General features: G+C 49.1%; 1 protein-coding gene across 1 annotated transcript in view; it reads left to right on the top strand.

Moving 5' to 3' along the window:
- Nucleotides 1-17,183, top strand: part of XKR5 (XK, Kell blood group complex subunit-related family, member 5) — a 21,088-nt gene extending 3,905 nt beyond the window's left edge. Inside the window, exons 2-6 of the mRNA XM_011961501.1 lie at nt 4,051-4,235; nt 5,673-5,882; nt 7,360-7,529; nt 11,642-11,753; nt 15,518-17,183. Of these exons, the coding sequence (XP_011816891.1) occupies nt 4,051-4,235; nt 5,673-5,882; nt 7,360-7,529; nt 11,642-11,753; nt 15,518-16,653 (1,813 nt within the window). The 3' untranslated portion in view covers nt 16,654-17,183. The remainder of the gene's footprint in view (nt 1-4,050; nt 4,236-5,672; nt 5,883-7,359; nt 7,530-11,641; nt 11,754-15,517) is intronic.
- Nucleotides 17,184-17,636: the final 453 nt, after the last annotated feature.

Genomic DNA, 17,636 nt, shown 5'->3' with positions numbered 1-17,636 from the left:
GACCATTACCTTTTTCCACTTAGGTTTTTTACTTCCACTTTAATACTGTATGTTACCAACATCTTTTTCATCTTTCTTTTTAAGCCCATAAATCCATTTGTAAACTCAGCCTGAGATGACAGAAGAATGCCTATCTCATCCTTAGCGTGCATCTTGGTTTGGCAATTTTTCTTTAGTGAAAATTCAAGGTTCTCAAAAGCAAAGTTAAGGTAAACTCTAAAGGTATGTAAGACAGGTTCAGCATAAATGGGTGGAGATTTAATATTTAAAAGTGTATAAAATACAGCCTTAGCGCTGGAGGGCCGAGTCCTGCCTCAGGATCCCTTGAAGGATGCTGCGAGTTCCATCAGTGTAGGGAAGGAACAGGCATTTCCGACACAGAAAGCTGCAGCCGCTGGTGCAAAGACATAGATGCGTTCCAGAAGTGGTGTGTTTAGGAAATTAGGAGAAGCTTATTGAGACTAGAGGGTAAGAATTTGCTAGATGGCAGGAATGTGGCAGGAGATAAATGGGCTAGACCGTGAAGATACTTTTCTACTGGGATAAGGAGTTTGGATTTTATCCTCAGGCCCTGGAGACCTGTTGGAAGGGTTTGAGCAAAGGAATAATATGGGCAAATAAGCCTATAGACAGATGGCACCAGGGACAATAAAATGGAACAGAGTTGGGAGGGACACGGTCCAGGCGGGCATCCAGAAATCCAGGCAAGAGCTGATAAGGACGTGGAATGATGCAGTGACTGTGAGGACAGATGTCGGACACCATCTCATAGGACCTAGTGACCAAACCCCCATGCTCTCCATCCCGCCTCAGCTTTCACCCCAGCTTCCCTAGTGGCTGTCCAGGGGTCTCAGCCTGAATTTCTCCCTCTGCAATGGGTTCGAGACATGTCGTTTCAGAAAACTGGACTAGTCACGTTCCCACTGGTCCTCTGTTTCTTACAAGGGTAGCCCCACGACTCAGCCTCTCCTGCCTCCCCCACCTTACCAAGCACCAGATATTCGCTATTCCCAGACATGGACCTTCATTTCAGTGCCTTGTACCCTGTGCCACTGACCCCAGACACTCCTTTAGGCTGTTCCTGCCATCTACTTGTCCAGAGTTTGCCTGTCCTCCTCTTCCAGGAAGCCTTCCCTGACCACCTTATTCCTTCTCCCTGTGACTCTGATTCCACCACTACCCAAGCCACTCATTTTGATACTTTTGATACATTTCTTCCTCTTTAAGCTTTTCACATTTGTATGTTTTCTTTCCACGCTGAATCTTAGGTTTCTAAAAGACATCTTTCATTTCTCTTACTTTTTTTTTTTTTTTTTTTTTGTGAGAGTCTTCTTGCTCTGTCACCCAGGCTGGAGTACAGTGGCATAATTATGGCTCACTCGCACCCTTGACCTTCTGGGTTCAAGTGATCCTCCTACCTCAGCCTCCTGAGTAGCTGGTACTACAGGCACCCACCACTATCCCAGCTAATTTTTTTTGTTGTTTTGTAGACATGGGGTCTCCTTATGTTGCCAGGGCTGATCTCAAACTCCTAAGCTCAAGCAATCCTCCTGCCTCGGCCTCCCAAAAAGCTGGGATTCATTTCTCTTACGTCTCCTGTGGTCTGTAGTAGGTGGGCTTTTCAAAGCCCAGGAAAAATGCATATTGAACAAACAAAGCTTTCTGGACGAGCAAGAAGAGGAAACTACCCCATGTCAGGAACAAATGATTTGAGAGTGAAAAGAAAGCTACTGCCTGCCCTCATGGTTACATGTTTTAGTGTCATAGGTTTTTCTTAACATTGAGTTTATGTCAGGAATCAAGACACAGTAAGAAATGGGTTCACTCCAGGATTCCAAATCATGAAAAGGGAAAGTTGTTTTTCTTAGACATCTGTCCTGGGATCTCAGCACCATGAATAAAGCCATTTCCAAGAGGACTCCCCGAATCTCCTGCTCTGGACGTAGAAATGTTTGCCAGCCATCAGGACCCAGCTTGTCACCTGCCAGTCAGAGCCTTAGGAGTCTCTAGAGGGAGTTTTGCAGGTGACCTTCGAGATGCGTCCAGCTTGACTTCGGGAGCTGCTAAATTGAAGTGACCTCTAGTTCTCAACTTGGACAAGACAGGGAAGCAGAATCCGGTGGGTTTGCTGGGCACCAGGCTTGTGTGCAGGCGGCTGCGGTCGTCTCCTTGTTGCTGCTGCGGGATAGACCCAGAGAGGATTTGGTGGGTGGTGGCGAAATCTCACCCCCAGGCGAGACTCCAAGTCTGAGAGCCCGCAGGTGTGGCTGGGGAGTGGCTTCGTCGTCCTGGGTTCTATGTGGCTCTTCAGGTTGTAAGGAAGGCGGCCTGTGCCACTTTCTACTCATGAGATGAAGTTTCCAATAGAGGTGTCTGGCATAGGCTCATGGGAAACAGAATGAAGCGAGGACATGTTCTGACTTCTTTCTCTGGTGCTTGATGTCTTTTCCGAGAGCCTAGGAGGCCACCCAGGCTGGGTGACCGATGTGTCCCCGTGGCCCTGGGCCACCCCATCCTGTAATCCACAGTGCAGACATCAGCAGCTCCCTCTGCTGCCTGGTTCTTGGCCTCCACCCACCCTTGCTGGTGTCCCTTTAGTATCCAGACCCCTTAGTGGGAACAGACCCCAGGGTGCTGTCCTTGGCCTCTGCTGTCTTCACACAGTCTCTTCTGGTCACTTCCAGTCCCTCAACCACAATTGGTCATCCAGATCTCTCCTTATGGGGGCTCCACCCATCCTCACATTCCTCACTGCTGAAGAAATTCCTATTGTAGCCAATCCAGCACTCCTCACCTGGCTTAATTCCGTCAGTAGCACCACCATTTCCAAGTCATTTAGGCCTGAAACCTCAAAGCCACTGCAACCTCCCTCATCTCCCCTGTTCAGTCATCAAATCCTGATCTCCAACCCCACTATTTTCTGCACCTGCTCCCCACTTTCCATTCCTAAGACTCCCTTCTCACTCACCCTTCACTAATTACTGCTAGAAGTATTCTATTAGCTCTATTTCCTCCTGATGTTCCTATCCCCTGTTCATGCACACACACAACACATGCATGCACACACACACTCACATTGCACATGCTACACATGCACACTGCACACATACATGAATATACACACATGCACCTGCATGCACACACATATATACACATACTATACATATGCATGCACATAATGCATATATATGCACATGTTTTGCACACTTGCACACACACATGCATACATGCACATGCAGATACATATAACACACACAAGCACATATACACCACATGTGTGTGCACACATATACATGCACTATGCACTATGCATGCACACATACATAGACACACAAATCCATACACATTCATCTCATACCCCAAATAGTACATATACCTCTGCCAAATTCATTTTTCCAGAGCAAAATCCAAACCCCATAGCCTGAGGTTCAGGGCCCTGATCTGCTTCACTGGGACCAACCACATCAGCCTCCAAGCTCCGCATGGTGCTCCAGCCACCTGGACCCCTGGCCACCCCCCAGCAAAGCCCCCAGATCCTTCTTCCCTGTCTGCTCTTCATGTGCCCCAGGTTTAGCAGCCCAGAGTTCTACATTCTGTGAGGATGAGGATGAGGGCTTTTCATCTTTTTGTCCTCCAAAGAGATGACAACACAGTACCTTGCAACAAACATCTGTCAATAAATGAATTCCCGTCCCAAGAGGGTCTGGGGAGGGACTCAGGTCAGGGTGACTGCCGAGTCTCACAGAGCTGGCAGCCTGGGTTCCCTTGCCATGCAGCCGCTGCATCTCAAAGAGCCCCCGGGGCAGGTACTGGGGTACCAGACGTGGGGAGAGTGTGGCCTGGCTGAGCACCATGGGACTCAGGGAACTTACACAGAATTGACGTCTTCTGCTTGCAGTCAGTGCCTGGCAGGAGACTAACTAGTAATCTAGGTGACTAGTAAGGGCATAGGATATTGCTTAGCATGTAGTATCTCTCTAAATGAAAGCTGGTCCTATTGAAGCTCACCACAGTCTGGCTCCAGGTCACGTGTCCTCCGCTGTTCCCTAGGCACTGGGACGCTGTGCTGACCGCTTTGCAGAAGGTACAGGAGGCTCCCCATCGAGGCTGGCTGCAGCTGCAGGAGGCCGACCTGTCGGCCCTTCGACTGTTGGAGGCCCTGCTGCAGACTGGACCCCACCTGCTGCTTCAGACGTATGTTTTTCTAGCCTCAGGCTTCACAGATATTGTGCCAGGTGAGTAACTTTCACCACAGAACACAGACTGTCTGGCAGCTGAAGGGGGACAGGAACGTGAACCTCTTTGGCAAAACCCTCCCTTCGAGATTTCCTCTGCTTAGGAGCATTTGGGCACCTTGAGCTCACTAGCCCAAGATGATGCTTAAAACTGGCTTTTGCTGGTGCATTGAGTTTACAGAGAGTTGGCTCCCTTCTTTCTTAAGGGTCATGTTCTAAAGTTAGCCCATAAGATAGAAATTGCTCATAATCAAAATTACCCTGAAAATGCCTTGGAAAGACTGCCTCTCCATAAACTCAATGCACATGTTTTTCTTGTATCTTTAGTCATTAGAATAATTCTTGGCCGGGCACAACACTCACACCTGTAGTCCCAGCACTTTGGGAAGCTGAGGTGGGCGGATTGCTTGAGCCCAGGAGCTCAAGACCAGCCTGGCGAAAACCCATCTGTACCAAAAAATACAGAAATTAGCCAGGCATGGGGGCATGCAGTTGTAGTCCCAGCTATTCATGAGGCTGAAGTAGAAGCATCACTTGAGGCCAGGAGTTTGAGGCTGCAGTGAGCCATGTTACACCACTGCACTCCAGTCCAGGTGACGGAGTGAGACGCTGGAAAGAAAGAAAGAAAGAGAAACTTCTTTACAAAGCCAGAGGCTTATGCCTTCAAAGCCATATGGAAACTGAGAACAATGCAGGCCTCAGCAATATTTGTCTCCAGCTCCCACTCATTTCAGGCCATTCACATTGTCATTATGTCTCTCCATGTTTCTGTCAGTTGCTTCTTGTTTCCCTCTCCCTCTCCCTCCTGCTTTCCCCTTTTCTCCCCTCCCCTTCCCTCCCCTCCCCTTCTCTCCCTCTCCACCTCTCCCCTTCCATCTTCATCTCGCCCTTCCTGTTTGCTGAGTGTCCACGATTGCATATGCATAAATTAAATGCATCACATACATGACTGTCCTGTCCTTCCATCCGTCTTTATCAAAGAACCTGACACCGTTGGATGTTTTGGTTCTTTTATTAAACCTCCGTCATATGGATCAAACAGCAAAGTACATTTGGGGTGGAGCCATGTTCAGAGCCTTACAGAATCAGCTTTGTTATATATAGCGGGCTTAGAGGATCAGGAAGTGGGACGTGTTTCTTAAAGGACATAGAAAGAAAGAGTCCAGCCCATTTGCTGGGAAGAGCATTTAGTACGTTGTGTAGTGGAAATATTTCCTGCATATCCCCGTTTCTTCCTGAATATAGACATGTGTATTTGGACACAGAGTTGTTATGTCACCTGTTAGTCAAGGTGGTGGGTTAGTGATACCCTCTGTGCAGCTAGGCTTTAACAAGAGGTTACACATCCCATTAAAGAAATGCCATGAGTAAATCTTCACAAGGTACTGTCACTTCGGAACCTTCAAAGCATACCACGTCTTTCTGCTTCCCTTGCAGGGGTGAGCACCCTGTTCTCCTGGTCCTCCCTCTCCTGGGCGCTGGTGTCCTACACTCGTTTCATGGGCTTCATGAAGCCAGGCCACCTGGCCGTGCCATGGGCCGCCCTCTTCTGCCAGCAGCTCTGGAGGATGGGCATGTTGGGAACCCGTGTGCTGAGTCTGGTTCTGTTCTACAAAGCCTACCACGTTTGGGTTTTGGTGGTTGCAGGTGAGCTGAGCTAATGATCTGGTCATCTGTTGCTGCATAAAAAACCAACCCAGAAATGAAGGTCTCAAGAATAACCACTTATGATCCTCAGTCCCAGGCCTGCAGGCTGACTGGGCTCTCTGCTGAATGGATCTTGAAACTTGGGGGGCCTCAGAGATGGCAGTGGGGTAGCAGGTGTTCAGATTCATAGGGAGCCTTGACAGGAATCAGCAGCTGAAAATTCCAATGGAGAGGAACTGGGAACTGCTAGTCTTCTGTAAAATTAGGCTCAGAACTGGCTCAGCATTGCTTCTGCTGTATTCTGCTGTTCAAAGCAAGCACAGCCAGCCCAGATTCAAGAGCATGGAGGTCTAGACTGCAGCTCCCGATGAGTACACATCCAGAGCAGGAAGGAACGCATGCTGGCTGTCTTGGGAGATACTCAGCTTAGACATCCCAGCCCTCAAAACTCCCAGCTAAATCTGGAGCAGAGAACTTCTCAGGAGACTATTCTGTGTTATAGGCCGAAGTCTTTTATGTAGGAAAACTGTCAGTCAAACAGGAGGGAGGTACAAGGTCCCACCTGCCTCACCTGATATAAAAATATACAGTATATATGTGATACCGCACATAGCCTCCAAAAGTGCACCATTTCCTTTGAATGCTGAATCTCGGACATCTCCTCTGTTGCAAATAGGACAGCTCCACTAAATCCAAGCCCTCCCTCCTCCCTCAGTCTAGGCACACACATATGAATGGCAATGACAGAGAGTCCATCTGGCTCTGGAGGCTCCCTGAATAGGGCCTGTGTGTCCCTGTCAAGGAGAGCTGTCATCTCTGGTCATCAGTGAATATATTCTGCAAGAAGGAACAGTGTACTCTTGTTTTAAGAGAATTGGAGACATTAAGAAATATTCGGCTCTTGGGCCTAGATCAAACATTAAATACAGTTATTGGCAGAAAAGATAATTTTTTTGAAAAAAAAAAAACTGTGCTTCTAAAGAGAGATTAGCTATTTTGTTATTCTTTTTTTAAAAAGTCAGCTTGAAATCCAGAATGATTTACTCATCTTAAAATATGGGAATAAAAATTAGAGCTGCACCACATAGAGTTCTTTCCTTTGGATGTGGAGGTTTTCAGCTCTTGTAACAATTTTAAAATAATTGGCAGTCAGTTTTATAACTGCCTCTTTAAACACTTTCTGGAAAAAAAGGGCATAGATATACAATATTTGGCAAGTGTTATTGAAGCTAGTCTTTCTTTTGTCATCTTCAAATTAGGTCAGATACCCTTTATAAAAATAAAATGGGATAATACATGCAAAGACAAACTGCATTGGTTTTCTGTCCCCCTCAGATCTCTTCTGGGTTTTGATGTCTCTTCTTGGAGGCTGAGTCAAATGTGATCAGAGAGGCTTCCAGCCCCTGGTCTCTGTGTCCATGCTTGTCCCCCCACCTCCCCGTGTGGACCCTGACATCTGCACCTGGATTCTCTGCAGGTGCCCACTGGCTGGTGATGACATTCTGGCTCGTCGCCCAGCAGAGTGACATCATCGACAGCACCTGCCACTGGAGGCTGTTCAACCTGCTCGTGGGGGCTGTGTACATCCTCTGCTACCTCAGCTTCTGGGACAGCCCTTCCAGAAACAGGATGGTCACATTCTACATGGCAAGTGGCACTTTTCTTCACCCTAACTTGTACAGTGTACACAGCAAGTGGGGTGTGTATGGGTGTGTGTGTGTGGGGGGGTGTTTGTGTGTGCACCAGTGCACACCTATCTCTTGAAGAAAGAATAGCTTAGTTTAAGAAAAATTCTTAAAGACATTATAGTCTTGAACAGAGATGACAGGTTTTGAAAATAGTAACCCGATCTCCAGTTGTGGCCCCGCATTCAATGTGGCAACAACTGAGGCATATTTGGTGATGTCTTCTCTACATCAGCCCACCTGCTGAATATCATTACGATTCAACGGTATTATATCCTATACTCAATGTCTTTGTTAATCAACTCCATTTATATTAGGTGTTTATGATTAAGATCCAGGCATAGCCCTAGAGAGTATCAGAAACACAGAAGTGGCTTCATACTTCTTCAGATTGCTTTGAGGGCAGTAGAGATTTCTTCCTATTAAAAAAAAATTATAATACTTGGAAAGTAAGTAGGCACCCAAATAACTAAAATCAGACAGAATGTGGCTAGGTGCCAAGAGAGAAAAAAAATGTCTGGGACTCATAGGAGTAGCTGCCAGCATCACCTCTCATCAGGATGACCAGAGACTTTCAGATGGACAGTGGAGATTGAGCTGGATTATAATGGGAAAAGGAGAGAAAATATAACCACGTAGGTGGGGGCACGGGTTTTGGAGTCAGAAAACTTGCACTGGAGCCCAGCTCTGCTGGCTGCTACCACCAACTGGCTTCAGCCAAGAATTTCAACTGTCTGAACCTCCTTCTTCATGCACACTGGGAATAAGTCACCCTCTCAGTGTTCCTGTGAAGATTAAATAAGATCTACATACTTTGCAGGGTTCCGATAAAGACCAAATAAAACAATATACATAAGTAGCTGGCACAAAATAACCCATAAATTGTGGCCATTATTGACATGAAAAGATGAGACTTTTGAGGCAGGAGTCAGGCATTCCAGGGTAGAGACCTGGGTGAAGATAAAGGCGGGATGCAGCTGCCGTCCAGGAAAGGGGAGCGTCCTGGACACCTGCTGATTTTGGGACCCATAAAGCACAGCGACCTCATAGGCTATGGAGCCGGACAGAGCTCACGGGACTTGTGACGTTGGACACATTACTGAGCCTCACCAACCTCAGCTTCCACAGCTGAACACCGAGCATAACAGCATGTGTGTTGTAGATAAGTTCACATGCGACAGGGTCCAGGTCATGCATGAGCAGCCTCCCGACCCACATGATCCCCACGTGAACAAAGTGGAATCTTGATTTTCTCAGCCAATTTGCTGAAGGGGCTTATTCATAGGTGGACATCCCGTCTGCCAACGCCCAGGTAAGCAGGAGTTCAATAAGGAGTTTGACACCTGCCGCCTTGTTTGCTTGCGCTTGTCACATTCTCACCTCAGTCGCCACGACTTTTCTGCAGTGGAGATCCCCAGGCTGCCCCTCAGAGATTCTGGCTCAGTAGGTCTGAATGGGACCTGGGAATCTGTGTCTGGAGACAGCCGCAGGTGACACTCTGACCGGCCTAGCTCAGGAGCTACTCACCCGTCCTCACCTCCTGCGCAGAGGCGGGAGCAGGCCTCTCGGTCATTTCTGAACGTAATATAAGACCTGGTCTCACTTCTTTCACCCATCATGGGTTTATTCACATCAGCACACAGTCAGCTTCCTCCTGTGCTGAAGATGGAGTTCGACACCACAGTGTGAGAGTGTCATGCCTCAGTGGCCACAAAGACGTAAGCAAATCCATGCAGCCACTGTGATCAGAGAAGTGACGCTATCAAAACTCCACAGGACACAAGAGGCGGAGCCTGGGAAAGTCAGGGAAGGGTTTACAGAGGGGACTTGCACCAGGTGCTGTGTGGTGAGCGAGGTTCACCTGAAGGAAAGGTGTGGAAGGGGCTAGGACATGTCAGGCAAAGCTGCAGAAGACCCTGGAGTGTCTGGAAATCCACAGGAAAGTGAGTGCATGCAGCGTCAGAGGCAAACAAAGCCCTGCACTCATTAAAAGCAATGAAAACAGATTGCACTGAGTCTTATCACCACAGGGAAGACAGCCCCACATGAACTGAACCCACCTTCAAGTTGTGCAGAGATGACTGGGGACTTAAAAGGGAGAAAAAAGGAGGAAGGCGGAGGAACATCAAGGGGCTTGGGCAGAGACAGGGAGGTGGAAATTTACAAAAAGCAGGAAAGTGGGATCGTAAATGGGAGCGTGCTGTCTGCGTTTGTTCATTGGCGCTTGTCTCTTGTTAGGAACAGAAACAAATTTCTCATGTCTTTATGACAGGAGGCAAGAGTCAGTCCTGTTAGAGCAATGCACCCACCAGGCTTGGAGTCTGTATTTAAATAGATGGCTCTTGGGTCGTTGAGGAGACAGTTCTGGGTAATGAAGATGTGTATCTCAGAGCACAGCAAAACGATTTGCAATTGCAAGCTTTCTAAAAGTTACTGCTCGGAAAGGAAGTCCAGGGTCCTATCCGCCCAGCATGAGGTTTTGGCTGGAACAAACAGTACATTCTCCTGGCAGCATTGCGCTTTCTTAGGCAGGAACTTAAAGGAGACTGAGGTCAGCATCTTAGGGGTGAGGCCTTGAGCCGCTGGAAACTCTGTCAGTGTTTGTTCAAGTGTCTCGGTGTGGGGAGGTGAGGGGCATCATATGTGCTGAGCCTGGAGTTCTCGTTGGCCAGGGTTGAAGACTCATGGAAAAGAAGGCTCAGAGGATCCTGACTGGAGTTTGGTTGAGGAAACACTCTTTGTCAGTGGAATGTCATTTGAGGAGAGCATGCTGGAAGATGACCCCAGAAAGGAAAATTGGGGCAAACTGGCAAACAGGACCATCTGCTCTGTTGAGAAGTAGGGACTGGATCCTGAAGTTAAGGGGGGCTGTTTCGAGGTGCACTGGGGAGGAATGGCAAGGTGCAGTCTCTGGGTGAAGCAGTTTGCCCTGACATTGGTGTGGAGGAGAGATTTCAGAGAGAGAATGAAGATGGGGTTGCCTAGGCAGAAGGCCTGGGGCCAGAACCACGAAAATGGTGGGAAAGACAGGAGGCAGGTGATGGAGTTGGGACAAATGTAAGGATCTGAACCACCAGAACCACACAGCTGAGGAGTGGGGGAAGAAAGGCGCCTTCTGTACTGGCTGCTGGCCAAGGCCTTTAGTAGAGAAACCCTGCCGATTGCGCCCAGAGGGACTGGGAGAATAGACATTCGTAGGATTACGAAGCAGCTCCTCATAATTTTTTTATTTATCTACTTATTTGAATTTTTGAGAGTGAAAAATGAAGCCAATGAATAATCCTGGCAAATCTTTAGAGAGTTTTAGCAAATCAGTATATAAGTATTATTTTTAAATAAATAACATACACCGTATTTAAATATATAGTCTTTGAATTACGTCGAGTTCGTTTACTTATTTTAATGAAGATATATATTTTTATATTTAAAAATTGGAAAGCAAAGTTAATAAGCCGACCCAGACAGGGGTACAAAGAGCCTTCTGGACCATCTGCCATTTTGACCAGCAGCAGCCGCACTGCCAAGCTCCTTTGTCAGCCTGCGAGCGCCCATCTCCTGCTGCCACCTGGTGGCCACAAGGCGAATTTACCTGGTGGCTGCAAAGCAATTATTTTAAGGAACCAAAATCCTGAAGTTGTTAGAAAGTTTGTGACCCTAGCTCCCTGGAATTCAGTGGCAACATGAGCTCTGCAGCTGCCTTTAATTACAACACTAATACGTGCCTGCAGTTAGCGTGAGGATGGAGAAATATGAAAAGTAGAAAATAAAAGTTCTCTCAGCCCAGACTGACTCTCTAAAGACGGCCCCACAGCCATTTGAGGCTTACATTTGCTGGGCCTTTATGATTCTGCAGACACTTTAATGAGCCACTCTGAGAACAGAGTGGCTCTCTCTTTGCCAGAGAAGGTCTCAGTGGGACACAGCCCTGCTCCTGGGCAAGCCCCAGCAGCCTGGGGTCTCCAGTGGGTACTCAGGATGGAGGGGAGGGGGAGCCGCTGCAGACTCACGGGAAGAGGTGGTCCCTGGGTGGTCTGCACCTGAGGAGGTGTGGTGCCTCTCCCCTGGGTCCCGCAGGTCATGCTGTTGGAGAACATCATCCTGTTGCTTTTGGCCACCGACTTTCTCCAGGAGGCATCGTGGACCAGCCTGCAGACCATAGCTGGGGTCCTGTCTGGATTTCTGATTGGTAAGCCCCAATGTTGCCTTCTTATCTACATCCCCTCCCCAACCTATTTTTTTTTTTTTTTTTTTTTTTTACAATGAGCTCAAAGGGCAGGAAACTGAGTTCAGATGTGGTTAACTGGAGATCAAGGAACCAGGCTCACTGCACTGTGGGTAGCTGAGCCGTCCCCATCAGAGCATGAGACACTGAGCTCAGCCTCATCTGCCTTGCGATTGTGCTGAGAACCTCACACAAAGCTGGGGCTGTCCCTCTCTACCCCAAAGCCCCCGTCCTCCCCAGAGTTTCCTGCAGGGTCAAGGACGTGACCTCCCTCTCCCCTCCCACCTTGGGGAGCTCCTCACATCCTCCTCACATGGCACCCTCTGCAGCCCATAGGCAAGCACCCCAGGAGGTGGGTGCCCTAGCAGTGGAGGAGAGGAAGGTGAGGCACAGAGGAGGTCGAGTCCCCAAAAGATACAATGGTTTGTAACAGATAGAGCTGAGATTCAAGCCCAGCTCCAATGCAGGCCTCAGCACAGGCCTGGCAGCTGTAATCAGCCATGTTTTATGAATGCATGGCCCCAAGGTCTGTGCCGTGCCCACAGTGATGACCTCGCTTCCCAGATTAGCATGAGCTCGGCAGGGATTTCACCCCCTACTTGAAAGGTATGGACACCACCCTCCTCTCCCAGCACGGCAGGCTTCCACCACTGTCACTTTCAGGCCTGCGGTGGGACCATCAAGGCCAGCACCTGCACATTTCACATGGGGCCTCGTGCTTCTGCAACACGGGCCGGGACAAAGATTCCCCAGTCCTCTGCAACATCTCCTGCCCTCACTCCAGAGCCTGCTCGCTGTCACCCACACTCTGAAGAGGTGCCTGGAAGTGGCCTCGGGTTCTTTTCTTGCTCACAGCAGCCAGGGGTTGGACGTGGCCTATGTGAGTGGCCTGGACCTGGGAAAGGAATGACCTGGATTCAAAGCACTTAGTGAGATGCAGGGGCTATTCACAGGTTGGAGAAGGGTCAGACGCTGTGGCCTTGTAACAAGCGTCTGAGAGCCACAGACCACCCTGGGTTTCAGCTCTGTCCTTCTTCACGAAACGTCATGGCTCCTCACTTGTTCCAGCTTCAGGTAGCTGAGACAACCCCTTCTTTTTCAAATCAAACTTTTTAGAAGTGTAGTTTTAAGAAATAGTACAGAGAGGCTGGGTGCGCTGGCTCACACCTGTAATTCCAGCACTTTGGGAGGCCGAGGCGGGTGGATCACGAGATCAGGAGATTGACACCACGGTGAAACCCCGTCTCTACTAAAAATACTAAAAATACAAAAAATTAGCCGAGCATGGTGGCAGGCACCTGTAGTCCCAGCTACTGGGGAGGCTGAGGCAGGAGAATTGCTTGAACCCGGGAGGCGGAGCTTGCAGTGAGCCGAGATCGCGCCACACTGCACTCCAGCCTGGGTGACAGGACAACACTCCGTCTCAAAAAAAAAAAAAAAGAAATAATACAGAGAGTTCCCTGTACCCATTACCAGGTTTTCCCCCAGTAGTAACATCTTGCAAAACGGTGGTACAACATCACAGCCAGGATCTCAACATAGTACAGTCAAGGTGCAGGGAGAACCCTTCCATTGCCCCGAGGACCCTTCCTGTGGCCCCGTTCCTCTCGCCCCTGCCCCCTCCTCCCCTCCTGGGCACCATCCATCTGTTCTCTGTTTCTGCTATTCTGTCACGTGGGGAATGCTGTGTGAAAGCACCACAGTGCGTGCCCTCTGGGGATCGGTCTTATTCACCCGGCACAGCTCTCTGGAGAGCCTCCCGGGCTGCTGTGTGTCAGTAGCTCTTTGCTTTTTATGGCTGAGTTGCATCCCATGGCTGGGATGGACCATGGCTTGTTTCACCATCGACCCATGGATGGGCATCTGGTTTGTCTTTTTTACGATAATCATTTGAATAGCAGAGCATTGATTTCTCAGCTGTGTGTGTGGATAAATGGCCTATGGGAAACTGAGGACATCAGGCTGCCCAGGTGAGAAGCACCCCTCTCACCACATTGCATGGTAGTCTGGGTGTTCCTGGCATATTTCAAGTAATCCTTCCTTCAGGGAGGGGCCACGTGATACTTGGAATGAAGGGGCCTTGCCAGCCGGGAGGTCTAACAACTCATCTGGATTTTCCAGCTCATGGGAGGTGTAGCTGAGTCCTGGGGGCACAGTGTGGTGGGAGGGAAAAACGTCCCCTCATCTCGTTTCTGGATTTTAACACTGATTCAAAAAAGAGGTCCCGCACCACTCCAAAACCCTGTCACACTCCTGGGAGTGGACGCCTGGTTTCCTTCCAGTTCCACTCCAGTGAGAAGAGATTTTCACAGCTAGTACGCTGGCCCACAGCACAGCAGGAGGGCAGTGAGCAGGGAGCCCAAAGCCGCGGGCAGCACCCAGCACCCAGGTGGCCACCGGCTCAGAACCATGTCTGCCGCCCCTCCTCTGGCCTCTGATGGAGCTGCCAATGCCTGGCTCCCCAGTTGACCCTTGGGAATCCTCAGTGGGAAGATGGATTACAAATTATAGTCCAAGGAGCACAAGCTTGCATCCAGGCTCCTCCCCTTTTCCTTCCATCCTGTGACCAACATTCATTGAATACCAACTGCGTGCCAGCCTGGGGATGCCACCAAGAACCCCCAGACCACATGGCCTCTGGAAAGCCTGTGTTCACTGAATAAGGGTGCCCAGGACTTCTGTGGTCAGGGTCCTTTGTTCATCTCTCCTGGCCTTGGGTGGCTGCTTGTACAAGAAGGATGACAATATGTCCCTCACCGGGCAATTGTGAGAATTCAAAACAGTGCAGACATTGGCTGAGCAGGGCCTACTGCAGAGGGGGCGCTGCACACCGAGGCATTCCATCTGTCCTTCCCAAGTTTGAGCCTGGCCACTAACCAGCTGCTTGACCCGGACCTCCCAGTCCCCTAAGACAAGAGAGGATTGGGGGGTGGGGGGCGTCCTCAGGGGGTCTTTCTAGCTCCGTCATGCTGCAGTCTCCTGGCCTCAGGCATTACTTCAGGTTTTGTGCTGTTTATAATGAGCACCCTGAAACCAGGCCCTTTATCCAGTACAACAGGAAACTGGAAATAACGTGGGAGGCTTACTGGAATGCTCTGTTAAAGAAATTATTGCAGCAGTCAACACTTCTGATCAAAATAAATTAAACTGACAACAATGTGATTAAGATGTTTATGCACAAAGGAAGTATTGTTGTTGTTCATGGAAATTCCTTGATATGGGGTTTTTGATGAATCTGATTAACCTCTGTTTAGGTCTTACTTGTTTTTGAGGTTATTTCTTACATCCTCCCTTCCCCCTGCTTTGTAACCCATCAACCACTGTATTGACAGTTGAATTTGGAGTGTATGGTCCAGTTACTTGAATGCATATTTCTACCAAACATTTTGTACCTGTGTGTACACACACACACACATGCATGGATGCAGACTCACACGCACACACATGTAGATGACTCAACTGGAGCTACCCTCAAGACAAAAGCATAGAATCAATGGGATTTAAGCCTTGTTCTTTGTGTTTAAGTCTAGAAATATTTACAGCTTATAGAAGCTGGAACCTACTTAAATTCCCCCAAAATATCCAGTTCTGAGGCTCCAAGAAGAGTCCTATTTTGGATCCCAAATTATCTTGCTCTACACAAAAGGGCCAGAACCTGAAACTGCACACCACAGGGAGGATGCAGACTTCAAAGAACATAACCTTGTGGTCTTTTTGTTCTTTTTCAGGCAGTGTCTCGCTGGTAATTTATTACAGCCTGCTGCATCCAAAATCCACAGACATCTGGCAGAGCTGCCTAAGGAAGTCCTGTGGCATTGCAGGAGGTGATAAAACAGAGAGAGGAGCTTCTCCCCGGGCTGCAGCTCTAGCTGGGAAGAGAACCGAGAGCTCAGGCTCATGCCAAGGGGCCAGTTATGAGCTAACCATTTTGGGGAAGCCCCCTACCCCTGAGCAGGTCCCCCCAGAGGCTGGGCTGGGGACCCAGGTTGCTGTGGAGGACTCCTTACTCAGTCATCACCACTGGCTGTGGGTGAAACTTGCCCTAAAAACAGGAAATGTGTCTAAGATCAATGCCGCCTTTGGAGATGCCAGTCCTGTCTACTGTCCACCTGCGTGGGGGTTGAGTCAACAGGACGACCTGCAGAGGAAGGCCCTGTCCGCCCAGCAAGAGCTCCCATCCTCATCCCGTGAGCAGCCAACCTTAGAGAACAGCTCTGCATTTGAAAGTGTCCCTAAAGCAGAGGCCGACCCATTGGAAACCTCAAGTTACGTATCTTTTGCCAGCAATCAGCAGGATGAGGCACCCAGCCAGAAGCCAGCAGCCACGCAGAGGGTGGGCACCCCAAAGGAAGGAGCCGACGCTGTTTCTGGGACACAGGGGAAGGGGACGGGTGGGGAGCCAAGAGGAGGGGAAGGACAGCAGAGTTCCACATTGTACTTCAGCGCCGCTGCAGAAGTGGCCACATCCTCACAAGAAGGCAGCCCAGCTACTCTGCAAACGGCCCACTCTGGAAGGAGTCTGGGAAGGAGCTGCCCTGCCCAGCCTGTGTCGCCCCGGCCAGTGGCCAAGCCCTTCCCCGTCACCATGGCTGACATTAGCCCCATCCTAGGCACAGGCCCCTGCAGCGGCTTCTGCCCCAGTGCAGGCTTCCCTGGAAGAACCCTCAGTATCTCAGACCTGGAGGAGCCGCAGGAGCCCACAAGGGACCAAAGTCACCATGCAGCTGTTGGTGTGTGGATGTCGTTGCCACAGCTGAGGACTGCCCATGAGCCCTGCCTCACGTCCACCCCTAAGTCTGAGTCTATCCAAAGGGACTGCAGCTGCAGGGAACAGATGAAGCAAGAGCCGAGTTTTTTCATCTGACCACAGTCACAGTGGGATAAGACAACAGGCTGACCAGCCAAGCTGGTCATTTGGTGCAGTGAGAAGAGAAATCCCACTTCTGACACCTGTGTCCTTGGGTACATTACTGTCACCTCTGAATCTCCATCTGCATCCCTGAAAAATGAGGAAACAGGGCTGGATGACTTCTTAGATTCGCTGTAAACATCACAGACCCCACCCATGCATAGCAGAGACTCTAATACACTGTGGAGGAGGAGAAAGAGATTCCAGTCAAAATTGCCTGCTGCTTTTATGAGCTATAGGTTCCCCTGTTTTATCTTTTTGCCATGGCTCCTAGGAAACACAAAGGTAAAACCCAGATTCCTGTTTTATTCGGGGTTCTTGTTACAATTAGCTTTGCCTCACACTTAGTGGTTATGAATCTCATTTTCATATATTCTAACTGCATTATGTTATGAAATCTCCTGGTAAGATAATGTGAATGCTTTCTGGGAGTAGATAAGGACTGTGTGCTTGTAATAACTAACATAACTGAAAATGCAAGTGTCTTTCTAAGATTCCCGTATCTTTTGGTTAGGGGACAATATTAGAGCCCTTAAAAAGGAAGAGTAGACTCACTTAGCTCAGCCTCTCCCATGCTAAGGGCACATGCACACATTTTCTGCAATTCGCTCTGACCATCAGTATCCTCCTGGCCAGCCGCATAAATGTATTTTTTTGTGAAATGTGCAGCTCCCCTTCTTGCAGGCTGGCCAGCCAGCAGTTCCCTTCCAGCCCCCACTGCTGCTTTCCAGCCCATCTCCTTTATCTCCAAGCTTTGTTCCCACCTCCATTCGATGTGAGACACTATCCATGATTTAAGCCCATCCAACAAGAAGGGAGCAAATGTCCATTCCTCTCGCACTCTCCTTCTCTCTAACTCCTCCACTTTAACGTGTTCTTTGTGGCTAGGTATTTCCATCATTTCTTTAAGCCTTGCTTTGTAGCTGATTAAGGAAGTC

Source organism: Colobus angolensis, unplaced genomic scaffold, assembly GCF_000951035.1.
Source record: "Colobus angolensis palliatus isolate OR3802 unplaced genomic scaffold, Cang.pa_1.0 Scaffold559, whole genome shotgun sequence".
Taxonomy (NCBI): Eukaryota; Metazoa; Chordata; class Mammalia; order Primates; family Cercopithecidae; genus Colobus; species Colobus angolensis.
Note: the sequence above shows the minus strand (reverse complement) of the source record. Positions and strands in the feature narration are given on the sequence as shown.